This window comes from Phalacrocorax carbo, chromosome 2 (genome assembly GCF_963921805.1).
Source record: "Phalacrocorax carbo chromosome 2, bPhaCar2.1, whole genome shotgun sequence".
In the NCBI taxonomy this organism is placed as follows: Eukaryota; Metazoa; Chordata; class Aves; order Suliformes; family Phalacrocoracidae; genus Phalacrocorax; species Phalacrocorax carbo.
In genome coordinates this window covers 105,284,942-105,300,795 of record NC_087514.1, presented here as the reverse complement: position 1 = coordinate 105,300,795, position 15,854 = coordinate 105,284,942, and the positions used below count along the sequence as shown (strand labels likewise).

General features: G+C 40.3%; 1 protein-coding gene across 1 annotated transcript in view; it reads right to left on the bottom strand.

The window, feature by feature from the left end:
- The window catches only part of TPPP (tubulin polymerization promoting protein), a 72,712-nt gene that overhangs the window by 22,164 nt on the left and 34,694 nt on the right, over positions 1-15,854 (bottom strand). Inside the window, exon 3 of the mRNA XM_064443781.1 lies at positions 6,099-6,252. Coding sequence (XP_064299851.1) covers positions 6,099-6,252 — 154 coding nt within the window. The remainder of the gene's footprint in view (positions 1-6,098; positions 6,253-15,854) is intronic.

Here is a 15,854-nt window from a genome sequence, read left to right as displayed (position 1 = left end):
TACTGTGGGTACTGCTTCACGCCCACAGACTCTGCTAGCAGGCTCAGGAATCTGGGAACCCTGACAGCAAGCCCTACCAGTTGAAAAGGGAGGCAAAAAAAGAAGGCATAGAGTATCTCTGCCTTTTCCATGTCCCCTGCCACTAGCTCCCCTGCCCACCGTGCAATCGGCCCACGCTTTTGCAACCAGTGTACTTACAGAAGCCTCTCATGTTGTCCGTTACCTCCCTCGCTAGCCTCAATTCCAGCTGAACTTTGCCCTTCCTCACTCTGCTCCTTCATGCATGGGCTATATTCCACCTCCTGTGCACTTCCTTCTCATGTTTGAGCTCATCAGAAGCTCCAAGTTCACCCATGCTGGACTGCTGCCATGCTTGCTCGACTTCCTGCACATGGGAGTGAACCGTTCTTGTGCTCTGAGGAAGCTGTCTTGAAGATCAACCAGCTGTCCTGGGCCCCTCTGCCCTCCAGGGCAGATTCCTGTGGGAAACCAAACAGGCCAAGATCTGCCTTTCTGAAGTCCAGGTTTGTAATTCTGTTGTTCATCTTATTCACTCCTCTCAGGATCCTAAACTTTACAGTCACCTGGTTGCTGCAGCCAAGGCTGCCTCATGGTTTACACCTTTAACCTGTTCGTCCGTTTGATTGTGAATAACAGGTCTAGAGAATCTCCTGCACTGTTCATCCACATTGAGAATTTTTTTAAAATTAATTTTAGAAGTCTCATGGATTGCTTACTTCTAGTCATTTAATCTTGGTTATTGTCACCCATGAGTACCAAGGCCTGGCATTGTGAGGTGTTCTCCAACTCTCTGAAGAAGGCTGTATCTATCTTCTCTTCTTGATCAGTAGGTCTGTAGTAGATGCCTACTAAAACATCGTCTATGCTGGTCTGTACTCTGCTCCTTACCTGCAAGTTCTCTACTTGCTCGTCCCCTGTCTCAAGGCAAACCTAGATGATGCTGTCAAGCTAAGTCTTTACATAGATCACAATTCCTCTGCCTCAGTTTCCCACTGTGTTTCCTAAAAAGCCCCCATCCATCCACTGCAGCACTCTAGTCCCTAGAGCTCTCCCACCACACCTCCACAACCCCAGTGAGGTCATAGCTCTGAAACTAATTTGCCCTGCTTGCTCCCCATGTTCTGTGTTTTTGTGTACAGGCATTTGAGATTGACCCCAAGACCTGCTGCATTTACAGAAGGGTGAGAGACTCTTGTGAAGCTTGTCACCTAGATGCATCTGCTCCACCCCTTATGACCTTTCCTCTTCATGTTATGGTAACTTTCCATACCCCATTAAACACTCTCCTCAGTATATTAGCAAGACTAATTTGTAAAGACACTCTTGCTCCACTTTGTTAGATTTATTTCATCCCTGCCCAGTAGCTGTCATTCCTCTGGCCACAGAAGACAAAGCCCTGTCTGCAACACAAGCCATACAGCCAGACATAGTCCACTTCTGCTCAAGCTTTCCTCCTCCCTGTAAGGATTGGGAAAGCAAGACCAGAGCTCCATGACCTTCACTCTCACCCCCAAGACTTCTGTAGTCTCTCTTTATATGCTCCAGTTTACCTCTGGAGCAGTACTGTTGGTACCCACAAGGGTAGGAAGAAGTCTAGGGTAGAAGACTGGACAAATCTTGGCAGGGCATCTGCAAGAATCCCAGATCATGGCACATACCAAACAACAAAACTCCTAAGACATCAGGTAGGGTCAGAAGATACATGCCTTGATCGTCCACAAGAGCTATCTCCAGTAACTATCTGTTACTGGTACTCATTGCTCCTGACACCTGGTACAGTTACCAGGGTTTGGTAACACTCATTATGGAACAGGGAAGCGTAACAGCACGTGAGATATTCTGGATGGCAAAAGCCGTGACCCCTTGTTGGTCAGGTGTGCCTCCTGTGACTGTTCACTCAACTCTTGCTCAGATTTTGGCTAACAGACAGCTCATGCTAAGGCCTGATGTATGCTGGGAGCTGTGCCATTAGGTCAAAGCAAAGGTAACATGTAGGCAGGACACATGGATAGGAAGAGATAAAGATCATTATGCAGCCATTATCACCTCCAGTCAAAATTCCTGCATACCAATTGTTTGGCAGCATCTTCAGAATCTGTAACTTATGGAAATTGTACAGACCAAACCCCCAAACTGAGAGGTATAAATATATCACCTTATCTAAAATGTTTCTAAAGCTGATCCAACTGCAGACAGACTGCTAAGGCTTTCATGCTTCCTGGTGTGATACAGGGGATGTTCAGACTGTGACAGAAGAGGGAAGGGGGAACACCCTCACTGTGGACTAGAGTACTGTTACACCCCCTCCTTCTTCAGTGGATTCAGTGACCCACTCATGGACTTTTTAAAGTCAGACTCCAGATTATAATAATTAGCAGGCAATAGAATAATCAAGAATTGGACCTGATCTGCAGAGGGTCCAGGTGACTGAAAAGTATAGGTAACTGCAATTCTAGGTCATGGGAAAGATATCCTAATTGCTAGAAATTCTGCGTGATGATAAGCTATGCTTATTACTAAAATCTTTCTATAACAAAGATTTATTATTATATATCTAATTATACTACAGACCTGTGCCCAGTTCTCATTCGGGCAAGCATCCTTAAGAAGAACCTGCCTGTCCTCATAGTGTCAGATAGCATTGGGTGACACTATCACTCATTTTTACCTTTTTGTGTGGACACTAAGTTCAGGCTCAGCTGACTTTGATGGGTCTTGTTGACCCTCACAAGAGCCCCAAGTATTATACCTGTTCTGAAATTGGAGATCTGCAGGGGTAACAGATCTGCAGCTTCTTGTTGCCAGAAATCACACACTTCCAGCCTTCCCCGTCTTGATGGTCTCTGTCCACTTGGTCTCCCAGCTGTCGCTCCCTCCTCACCTTGTGTAGCATGGGTTTTCCACAAATACCATGACAGTCTCCTCCTCATCTTTCCCCTTAATTTGGAACCTCAGGGCCTTGACCACCGCACATCTCCCACAAGAGAGGCCACTGCCCTGACCTCCAGGGAGAGGGCAGGAGCACTCTGGATAGAGGGCTCCTCTCTCCAGAGCCAAGGACTCTGATGTGCTAATGGTAGTCCTGTGGACATGTATGCCCATGTGCTGGACAGTATGTCCTGCAGCATGCTAAAACCACCATTGTACAGTCTTCAAGCAGACCCACATAGTCTTGAGTGGAATTTCTGATCCTCTTAGCACTCCTGCTGCAATGACTGCTATATCTCATTTGCTGCACTCTGTGGGCTGCACTCTGGCTTCCTTGTTCTTTCCCTAACAGGTCCCTTTTTGTGTGAACACAATCCTGTCCACATCACCATCACCCTTAGCACCCATCACCTAGCTTCTGAAGTGCTGCTGCTGCACTACTACCCTTCCACTCACACCACCTTCACAGCAAATTTGACTGGACTGGGCCCTAAGCAGCCTGATCTAGCTTTCAAGTTAGCCTTCTTGTGAGCAGAGGGTTGAATGAGATCATCCCAGGTCCCTTCCAATTGAAATTATTCTACTTTTCTGTGACAGGGACCCTGCTGAATATACACTGAGGTTTAACTGGTTTCATTTTAAGAGCCAGCAATGACCAAAGCAAGTATCTGTTCCACAGGAGGTGTAGAAATGCATTCAACATAGTTACAGCACACAGCTTTTGGTACAGGAAAATAAAGAACTTCAGTCTTGCTTTTGTACTCTTTGTGTAGGAGTGAGGGCAACTAAAAGGTCCTAGACTTTGTTTACATGTATGATTGTAAACTGTCAAAGATATATGACCTGTACTGTATGTTCTATTGCCAGATCACTACCAAGTGAGCTAATAAAGCTATGGCTTAATTAGCCCCTATCACTTGCCTGTTGTTTTTCTTCCTGTGTGACCAAGCCAACCATACACCTTCAGTTGCAGATTAGAGAGCAGCCCAAAATTTCATTCAGTTTCAGTGTCTGGCTGCTGAGCCTTCTCAACCACATGCAGGGATTTTGTAATTCTACAACATTCTGAAGAAGAAAACAAAACCAAACAGAAAAAGAAAAAAGTATTCTACCACAACATACACTAAACCCCTCATTGTCTGATGTGAAAGTAGACTTCCCAATCATCCTGTTGAAGCAGTGGTTTCCCCAGGCTGCCATTCAGTACAGACATACTGCCCTGCCTTGCCTCCTCCCCAAACGGAGAGCACAAAACATAAGGTAAGACAAGAAAATCTCCAAATGCCGCTGAAATATACTTACCCACAACCCTCACTTAATAATGCTTTCAACTCCCTCCCTAATATGTTTAAATTAATGTGTCAGTAGTCACACTAAAGTTTTCTGACTGAAACCTGAACCAAATCTATATACCTACAACAGTTCTACAGAGCAGGGTACATACTACATGGCATGGTTGTGTTATCCTAGAACAGTTTAAGAAAAGCTTCCTATAACTCTGTCTAACCATACAGAAAGCAGTCCAACTTAAAATTTCCAGGTCTTAGACTTCCCAAACTAAACAACACATTAGAATGCTTGTATATCAATTTCATATCTGCATTCCCAGGTTGCTGGAGGGAGAGTAGCTGTGTATTCATTTATTTTAATGCCTTTAATATCCAAATGTTTGGGTCATTTTTTAGCACCTGGTTAAACTAAAATAGCATGACAAAATAAAACAAAAATTTGGGGGTTTTCCCCTCCAACACTTCCAGCCTGTAATCTCCCTCCCTTTAAACTCTGTTTCCTGCTCCTTACTTTGCCAGCAAGCAGGAGACAATATTGTGATCCCCCTGCTCTCCCATTATTTCTTCGGTTCTTTTCCAACTCTCCCCAGGACTGCACATACTATAACAGTACAGGCAAGCCTCACACTGCTGGCTCATATTCCCCCTCCATTTCTCTGCCCCTGCTGCTGGCACATTTGTATACCTTTGCAGCACCTACATAATACTACCCTGCATCTGCAAAGCTCTCTCATTACCCTGTCATCCATGCAGAAAGAGGCTGTTCCCTTATCAGCAGCCATTTATCATTTCAGCATCTGACTGCTGAAATACCAAAAACAGAAATCAGGAGCGAGGCCTAGAAGAATGTGCACAATTCAAAGAGATAATCCCTGGATAGATGAACAAGTTACTCAAACTCACTAAAATCAGTGAAGGACAAAAAGAAAGGTTCATTATTTTAAGTCTATCAAAACTACCACTTGTTTCAAATGAGAGTACAGAAATAATAGAATAAAATCTTGTAAAAATCTGACAAACAGTACAACTCAAAAGAGATCTCTCCACTTGATATTTCTACTGTTCATTTGTGCAGAACCAGTTTCTGGAAAGATTATTTACAATTACGTTTTCATTCACAGCTCTACAGCCAAAATTCAGGAGGATCACAATTTTAAGCAGATGAACTAAATGGACAGGACTGTTGAAGTTGATGGTAAATACTCCAAGATCTCCTAAACTACAGGTTAAAAGCTTGCCTAACCTGAGCATTTAAAAGGACAACTAAACTTTTATACACTAGGCTTTATAACTTCCTTTTCACATATAAAGCTTAATGCCAATATTTAAAAGAAAAAAAAAAAAAAAGAAAAAGGAAAGAATATTATAGTTCTGACAGACTTGGAACAAACAAAAAACAAAGACCAGACCATATGATAATTATTCCCAGATTTCCAGTGTTCAGGGATTCACATGGTGTATTAATGTATTCTAAGATGTCCTTGCTTTAGCCTTTTTGGTAGTTCACACATCTTAGAAGTGTTCAATGAGATTCTAAATTTAATTCCCTTTTACCTTTTTGCTTTGGATACACCACTCTTCTAACCACATACAGGAGCTCTCCTTAAATTTTCCTGACTGTGCTGCTAGATGGTACTACAATTCCTAGCAGCAGCAATGACAGTGCCACACAAGAATACACAGTAGTGCAATACTCAGCTGTTGCATAATCTTTGCTCCTGCCCAGGCACAGTTGTTGCCTTCAGGCCCACAGAGGCACACTGCTTGGATTTGTGGATTGTAAAGGGAAGCAGGTGAATATAACACTGCAGTAGAACGAAGGACAGCTAAAACAATCCATCCATTAGATCAGTAACATACCGTTACTCCAGATATAATTGGGGCTTTTCCTTCAATTAGTTTAAATATTTCTTGAACGGCTTCCTCATCACTCTTGTCTTTAAATCGCTTCTTGGAGAGTTCCTGAAGAGCTTCTTTAAACTGCTCAAAAGTGATAGTTCTGGAAGACTTCCCCCTGTTGAAACACACAGAAGTTGAAAGAAATTACAAGAGCACAAGAAGCATTCCAAGAATAACAGAATGGTTTCAGTTTACCACAGTGAACAACAGAAAACTGCAACAGAACAGGAAGACCCATGCAGCCCATTTATGGTGTCTAATAAAACATAGCCCAGGAACATCACTTTCTTTTTTACGAACATCAGTAGGACAGCACTTTAGAAACTTCCCTTGATGAACATTCAGAAATAAAGAGGAAATAAAGTGACCCAGCCTGCTGTCAGAATGTCTGTAGCTCAAAGAAATATAGTCTCATTTGATTGATAACTTGTGAAGCCTGCATGCATAAAAGACAAGAGCTCAATCATCTTAGGTGATTTTTATTATTTAATATTTTTATTCCTCTTTGAATAACTAGTTATGACATATTATTCAGAGGTCACTATTTACATATTCACAAGTAAATTAAGAATAATGCTGTTGTGTAAAGCAAACTATTAAAAAGCATTTATAAACTTGAAATTCCTCCTCTATTAAAGACTGACAAATTTTAAAGCAATGCATTTAATTTCAATACCTGTTTTCCTTCTTAGACCATCACCTTCATAAAATATTCACAGGTTCATGGAAAACACAACATAGCAGTCTGAAAAACTCATAAACCCCCCAGAAATTCAGAGCTGAAGACTTGATGTTGTTTTCAGTAATAGGAAGCCCATATTTCCACACTAGTAAATTACTTGCTTAGGTTTACTTTTAGTGGAGAAGATTTTGCTATAGCAGTGTACAGTGCAAAATCTGATGAGTGGGAAATTCACACTTTACAAACATCTATTTATACAGTCACTCCTGCAGATCTTTTACACCCATCAGGCCGAAGAGTTCAATTGATAAAACTCTTACAAAGAAACTCAGCATTCGCTACAGAGATGTGTTTAACCAAAAGGGCATCAATGCATGTCTGTTTTCTGGCATTTTAAAATATTTTGTTTAGGCAGGAGATAACATAAGACGAGTATACACGGTTCCTTTCTTTTCCCTAATATGAAACTATTTTTAGCGTTCCTCATTTTAAAATTCAAGTATGAGGCCACAGCATTAGTGAGTACTCACCATTAAAATAAAAAAAAACCAAACAGCTTTTCTATGAATTATATCACACACAAAACACACCTTTTCCTCTGTTATTAGATGACAGATTCCCTTATCTTTAGAACAAGAATTTACATACCAAAATGTAGCCATCTGTTTTAAGGTAAAATTTAACAGATCAAAGTGAAAAATTTTCAGAAAGATGTTCTGGTACTTATACCGATGTAACCTTAAACAGAACCACCTTTAATAGCAGATGATGTTTTCAATTGCTTACAACATTATGAAACCCTCAAAGTTGAAAAAATATTTGAGAGTCTGTGTTGCTGGGAAACATGCTACTACATGAGTTTTGTTTGCCCCTTAAGCATTTCTTTTTATGCCAATTTAGAGAGCATTTAAAGCAAATCAGAAAAAAACCAACCCAAAACCCCCCAAAAACACCACCACACAACCCAGACCAGTTCTTTCAACAGTGACAGCTGTTTATACAGAAATAAACGATAGATGCAAGGGTAGAGAAAGCGTGCACTGGTAACAGAAGTCTCAGGCTAGAAAAACTATATGTAGAAATCTAATTTTAATTCAAGTGTCACAAAGAGCCACTGTGAAGAGCAATTCAACTATTTACCATTGATTTATCTTTGATCTTCACTCAGACGCCTTCAGAGGTCAAATCCCCCTCAGTTGGCAGGTGGCTCCACTAATGAAAGGGGGAAGTGAGTTTTCTCAGTTTTAGACACCAACAGTTAGGAAGTGACTCCTACTTCAGTTAAACACAAAATGAAATGTTACCCCAGGCTTTTGAAACAAGGAGAAATTGGTTATTCACAAAAAAACTCAACACTATCGCAACCCTTTACATGCTGTTCATTACTAGTATCCTTTATCTCCAACGTAGCCCAACATGTAGCAAATCCCTACATCTCTCACACTCCCTATTTCAGCCAGAAATAAACTTTATCTGTTTTTTGACAAAACTTGGCTGTTTGCAACTAATTGTCTGCTTTAGGTGAAGCATATGCTGGAGTATCTCATGAAATTAGCTACTAAAAGAGCATCACAACAGTAGAAATGAAGATTATAATCTAGTATTTCATTAATCAGAAAGATACATGGAACAAAATGCAATTAGCTACTTGGAATTTGTCGAGGATTCTCATTAATAGGATTAACATCCCTCTTCTGATGAAACACATCCAAGAATTTTTAACTAGTTCAAGAGGTCGGGACTTCATTTTGGTCTGCCTCTCATTTAGAAAAATACAGTATTGGCAATTACTACAAAGCTTCAGCATACACCACACTAAGGCCTTTGTTCACAACAGACTCACAGCCAAGACTAAGGTACAGACCTTTCAAATGCTATTTTGTATAACACACGAATTACCCAGAAGTCTCCAATCAGGATGGCTATGGTTTAGCTTGGATCATCAGTCACGATCATCACAACGGGAAAGGGAACAAGCACTTTCAATAAAAACTGTTGCAGTTCATGTTGATTCCTTTTATTTTTATTAACACATGTAGAATTTTTGGTTCCACACTCATCAACAAGCACAACTTTTTTCCTGTATTAATGGGAACAAAGAACACCTCCTTCTGGTTTAAGGCATAGGCATTCATACCTTTCACATTTGGTCTCTTCCCTGTCACACTAACATGGGGAAAGGAAATGACGTTTTTTTCCCCCTCCAACTTAAGACGTAACCGCAAATTGGACACATATATGAGGATGTAGTATTGCTTCTGGACCCAAAAGAAAAAGAAATGCGCATCATAGCAGATATTCTTTAGCAGCAAAAATCATTAACTGGAATGACACTAAAAATAGGAGTGGGAGTAAAGGAATTTTTGGAACTATATTACAAGTAAAAGTTTCCTAAATAAAGCAACTTTAATTTTTAAACTCATTATCTTTTTCTACACTCCGAAACCATCCTCTCTCCCCCTCCCACCTATTATAATATTATCAAACCCATTTGAAAAGCATCATAATTAACTCAAAAATTCCACAGTTGCAAAGTATGCTACGCCTTGTGGAAAACCCTAAGAACATAACTCACGCGTTCTGGCACTTTTGGTATGACACGTACCACAGCATCTAAATTACCAAGTAGAAATGCTACAGCCCCTCCTGTCTCTAGAAGCAAGTCTCAAAGAGCTCTGAGCAGCTGCTGCCATCGTTGTTACTCAGCAGAACAGCACACTCCTACCCTCTCTTCTATCTTTACAGTCATGGGCTGAATACAGAGGAGAAAACAGACTGTCTCTGTCATTTCTGCCTACTCAAAGTGTCTCAACAAACCAGCATAGCTCTTGATTTACACACTCCTAAGCCACAGGATCAGCCCCCTCCAGGTCCACAAAAATGCCCTGAAGAGAAGGACTTAGTGGATTAAAAATTGGACATGAGCTGGCAATGTGGGCGCACAGCCCTGAAAGCCAACAGTATCTTGGGCTGCATCAAAAGAAGCATGGCCAGCAGGTCAGGGAAGGTGATTCTGCCCCTATACTCCACTCTGGTGAGACCCCACCTGGATTGTTGCGTCCAGCTCGGGAGCCCTCAGCACAGGAAGGACATGGACCTGTTGGAGTGGGTCCAGTGGAGGGCCACAAAAGTGATCAGAGGGATGGAGCACCTCTCCTGTGAAGACAGGCTGAGAGAGGGTTGTTCAGCCTGGAGAAGAGAAGGCTGTGGGGAGACCTTATTACAGCCTTTCAGTACTTAAAGGTGGCTAATAAGAAAGATGAGGACAAACTTATTAACAGGGCAACAGGACAAGGGGCAATGGTCTGAAACTAAAAGAGGGTAAATTCAGACTGGATGTAAGGAAGAAATTTTTTACACTGAAGGTGGTGAAACACTGGCACAGGTTGCCCAGAGGGGTGGTAGATGCCCCATCCCTGGAAAATCCGAGGTCAGGCTGGACGGGGCTCTGAGCAACCTGATCTAGTTGAAGATGTCCCTGCTCGCTGCAGGGGGGTTGGACTAGATGACCTCTAAAGGTCCCTTCCAACCCAAACTATTCTACACTTCTTTCACGAAGATAGTACTTTGAATGCTGCATGACACACAAGGCAATTGCACCCTCAGTTTATTTCCATCATTTTTTTCATACCCTGTACACATTCAGGTAGCCCCTTCCTAACACTGGTTTTCCAGAGGTCATAAGGTTAAACTTAAAAAAAAAAAAGCCAACCAAAAAAAACCCAACTAAAAAACCCCAAATGAACCAGTTTCTATTAAGCAATTGCTACAAAGAATCAGCTTCTTTGTGTATATTTGTAACTTGTTTTTAGAAGCTCATTATAAATATCTTGTTTCCATGGGAATAAGAAAACAAACACATTAACTTTCATTTTCCAAGTGTTACAAGTTCAAACAACTTGTCTACAATTAAGTAGGCCAAGGGCAATCTCTCAGCTGTTAACACTCTCCTCTTAGGTTTAACACTCCAGAGAATAGAGACCTAGAAAGAAGACAAAATACTGTACATTATAAAAGAAAAGGGGGAGAGGGAAGAAAGAAAGAAAAAATATGAAGAATGGAATAGACGGAAGGTACGAACAGCTATAGAAACATGATACAATTAGACACTGGAAATGCTAATTAAAACTATCTGACCAGAAAATGAGACAAAAATGGAAACTAGAAACAGTAGAGGGAAGGTGGGGGGGAAAAAAGGCTTTTATGAAAACAGACATCCTAACATTGGCCACTTCAATGAAAAGAAAAAAATATATGTAAGAGGAACATTAATAAAGTAAATTTTTAAAGCCCTGCACTTTATTATGACAAAAAGAAAGCTTTATGTTTAAGAAGGATACATTCTTACATGCCATTCTATTTTAAGCTCTGCTTCTTACAATAAACAGAATTACTCTAATGCATCATCCTTTTGTGGAGGAAACAATGTATTCATGGCACACACTGAAAGTTGCTTGTGTCTATGCCTACCTTTGGGAACAGTTTGAACATACTCAGAAGAATTTTAGGAAGCTTCCACTCACTCCCCTTCCTTGATGGATCTCTCTACATGTAACCACTATCAATGGGGAGATTCTGAACTAACGCTTGAATTCGTCAGTTTGCTTTTGGGAACCCAGGTTCACATATGTAAAAGCATCAGTACTGAGGCTGGATATCAGCATAGTGAACATAAAGTATAAAAGATCAAACACTGGCCAAAGTAGATTGCAATAGCAAGTCATGCGGTTTTTATTTGCAGACATTACTACTAAGTGTCCTGTGTTCACAAGATTAGAACAACGCAGTGTGAAAACGTACTGCTGCAAATTAATACTTCTATGTTACTTGGACTTGAATACTATTTGGATTAACAGTTGTCTATAGTTTTAGCTGAAAAGAAAAGCTAGTACAAATACACTCCGCATACCCAATACATAAAATCCTTGACTAATACTAGACATATTTATCTCCATAGCACTATTACAGTTCATTGTTAATACAGCAAAGTCTCCAACTTAATAGTTTTCTGTCTTAATCTCTGAGCTACCAAAAGTCACCCCATACTCCCATCCCAAAAGGTCACTTCCCCTTTCAATTTTCTTAGGCTGAATAGGGGAAAGATGATGTAAAAGTACTCAGAGAAGCTTCTATTCTTGCTAGCATTCCAGAGAGGATTACAGCAGGATACACTAATGAGGACTGTTTTGCCATGGAAGTTGTCACCTACCCACAAAGGTCTAAGGAGTACAGGAAGTCTGACAAGGGTCTGAAGACAGCATAACTAGAGGTGAGAGCCTAGCAAATGTTTTTGCATAAACTCTATAAACAAGGATTTTTGTTTGTAAGGCTTATTTAGTCTAAATTTGCCATGGATTTTGGTGTCTCGGTCAGCCAAGCATTCAAGCAAAACTCAACAGCGTCATCTCTTGTAAATCAGAACAAACAGGGTACTCCCTATATGTTTTCCCTTCCTAGTGCAGTCTCATTCATTCAGAAAACAGAATAAAGGATTGCACTAGCAACAGAATGCCCAAGTAGCTTATTTGTCACAGTTTCTGACTTACTGGCACAATAAGTTTAATCAGGCAATTTTGGATTTGCCACTACTGTTCCTACATACATGTAGATAACTGCTAACCAAATAATAAGAAACACGCCTGGATGATCAGAATTAAGAATGTAAATTATTCAAATTAATCACATAAAGGTGCCATAATAACATTGAGAACAGACCATACATACAGACTTTTTAATCCCAAACCCTAACAAAAGCATATTTCCTAATGACATTCAGACCAGATGTCAAAATTACAGCTGTTTCTACTTTAACAAACAAACAAGAAAAGGGAAATGGGAAGCGTTTCTTCTAAAACATGTTTCACTTTTTTTTTTTTTAAGAGAAATAATAGATGGATCTTGCTCAACTTGTCCAGATTTCTTTTTTTAACATTTTCTCCAAGTGCAATCTGACATACTAAAACTTGCTACAGCTGAAGCTCCCTGATTTTCATACAAATAAATTTTTCTAATTTGCTACTTCACAGCAGCAAATTTATGATTATTACTGTGGTATTTCTCAAAGCATTCACTCCCGTTCGCCTAGCAGAATTGACATTTATTCTTTCCTTTCTACTTGTGAAAACACAGCAAGTCTTCTTGATGAGTCTATAAACAAAATGGACATTAATAGAACTGGTTAATGGTGTTTGTACGGTACACATTGACAGTAAAAAGGTACCACAGACAGATTCCTTGAAGCAAAAAAGGTTTGTACTGGTCTCTGCAAAATACATCACTCATCTAACAGATGCATGTTTTTTTTCCGAGAATGTCTGCTGTAATGTTACCAGCACAAAGTCCAAGGCTAATCTGTTTAACCAAGAAGCAGATGATGCCATGGGGCTAGTAGTTATTTTTTTTCCTTTTGTGGTTTACAGTTTTCACTGTCTGCTCTCTTTGGGCTACACAGCTCAGCATCTTTACTGGCCATCAGCCCCACAATTCATAGCCAAAAAAAAAAAGGTCCCAAACTAAAGCTAGGTCCCTAGGTAGGCTAACCAGGCTGCTAGAACCTTGAAATCTAATTGAGTATTTAATATATCCTGTGAAGATCTGTTTCTTGCTATATATCTGTCAAGAACAAAGTTATGAGATTTAGATATAGAACACAAAAAAACCTTACATATGAAAGAGAACACAGGTTCTCAGATTAAACTGAACAATGTATGAATAACCCAAAGCAGAGACTTGTGTAAAAATTAGATAAATATACCTGAAGGGAGAAGTGGAGGGGAGGAAGAAAGATACTGTAATACAATTCTATCAGGTTCTTTGCACTGCATTATCTAATAGCTCTAAAGAAAGGTGGTTGTAAAAGAACCAATTAAGAAAACAAAACTTGAGGTATCACTTTGCATCAGAGACTTCTGCCCAATTAATGGGTAAAACTGGGATAATGAAATTAGACATTTGGGTGTTGATGAAAGCAGAAGTAAATCAGCAAATTATTAGGAAAGAAAATATATTTCCAGAAGATATCCTCAGAAAAATGATCCTAGGAAGAAGATACAACAGAGATCTTCAGCTAAAGTAGCAGTCACTTCTGGAACGCAGGTACCTTTGAGTGCATAGCTATTTACGAGAAGTGGGTTCCCTTGAAAGAAAGATTAGGACTAACAAAGGACATCCAGATGACCTTCACAATTAGTCTATAAATATAACTTAGAATAATAGAATCAAAGGTTGGAAAAGTTAACCCAACACCACCATGTCTCCTAAACCACACCCTGAAGTGTTGCATCTACAAGTCTTTTAAATACCTCCAGGGATGGTGACTCTACCACCTCTCTGGGCAGCCTGTTCCAATGCCTGACCACTCTTTCAGTAAAGAAATTTTTCCTAATATCCAATCTAAACCTCCCCTGACACAGCTTGAAGATGTTTCCTCTCATTCCATCGCTAGTAACTTGGGAGAAAAGACCAACACCCACCTCGCTACAACCTCCTTTCAGGTAGTTGTAGAGAGCGATAAGGTCTCAATCACAAGGCAATGCCATCATGAGCTTTCTCGTCATTCCAGGAGAACATAGCAAGAAGAGAGGTACAATGCAAAATGCAGTGCAAAATGCTCTCTCTATATCACAGCAATAAGCATGACTTGCAGAAACCTCTCTGGAGTCAGGAAGTGGGCAACAAGGGCAGAAGAACACAGATCATTCACTGAGGAACTGAACCTGGAAGTGCCAGTTTCCCGCCAGACGCTTTTTGTCTCATTACTGAGCAAGGATAAAGCAGAGTGCACCTAGTTCATTTTAAGTATCTGAAACTGTGACAGCTTGTGAACTACCACGCATTGAAAATCTGAACCAAGAGGACTTCAGCAGCTCATTAAAACAGCAGTCGATACCTTTATCAGGCTACATATTTTCGGTTTCTCTCATGAAAACTCTCTTCTCCTATATTTGAAGTTTGCCTTTTTTCCTCTTGGCTTTATTTTTGTAGCATTTCCTTCCTATGTGCTCCACTCACAGTCAAAATTCGTTTCCATTTAAAAAAAAAAAAAGGGGGGGGGGGGGGGCGGAGGCGGGGCAAGCCCAAAAGCTAAGCGCCTATCAGATAAAATAGTATTGGGAAGGGAATGAAGAGGGGGATTGGAGAAAGAAAATTACTTTGCTAAACATACAGTAGGTAAAAGCTCCCAAAGGAAAGCAAAGCCTAGAATGAGTTAAAGAGATTTATAGGACTTAAGGAGGATGAGGAAAAGAAAGAGTCCAAGCAGAAAGTAGGTCTGATGGTTATATAGGGCTTAGAGGAAGAGATGAAATTAGCTTGAGAAAGTAGCTAAATCCACTTGTTTGGGTTGTTTCTTTTTAGGTTTAAGTGAACAAAAATAATGCGATATCTGGATATTTATGAAAAAAGATCCATGTAATGGTTAGTTACTGATAAAAAGCTGCAAAGGAAGTATTTGGAAAACTCAGTGAAACCTCAGGAAAGCACATGCCCCAACTTATGTTGAAGGAGTTTGCAAATGTATTGCTCATGACAGGCATGTACCCAAGTTTGAAGAGAGACAGAAACATGTGCTACCAAGTAGTCTGGGAAGGCTTAAACTTTTCCTTGTTAACTGGTATCATAGAAAGAAGAGAGATGTTCTGGCTGTCAATCCCCTGGACTCTACACAAAGAATGTAATAACTGTATACACACAATGGATAAAAGATAGTAATTTTAACCACAAGCATATTGCTTTTATCCTTAGGATGCTGTCTACTTCTGTGAAAAAATCCAATAAATGACACGCAAGTTACAGAGTGTGTTGCTCAGTAACATAGAAATTATATTTTTGGGGGGCACAAAGGACTGGCGCATTGTCGCCACAACTCAGGTGGAAGTTTGATATTAAAGGACGTGGCAGGGGGAGTGAAAGCAGCAGGGAAGCTAGCCAAAGTACAGAAAGATGTAAGACATGGACAGCAAATAAAAAGAGGCTGCAGACAGGTCTTTGACCCAAATGGTAGAGGACAAACTAGTGCTGAAGCAGGAAGACTGTGC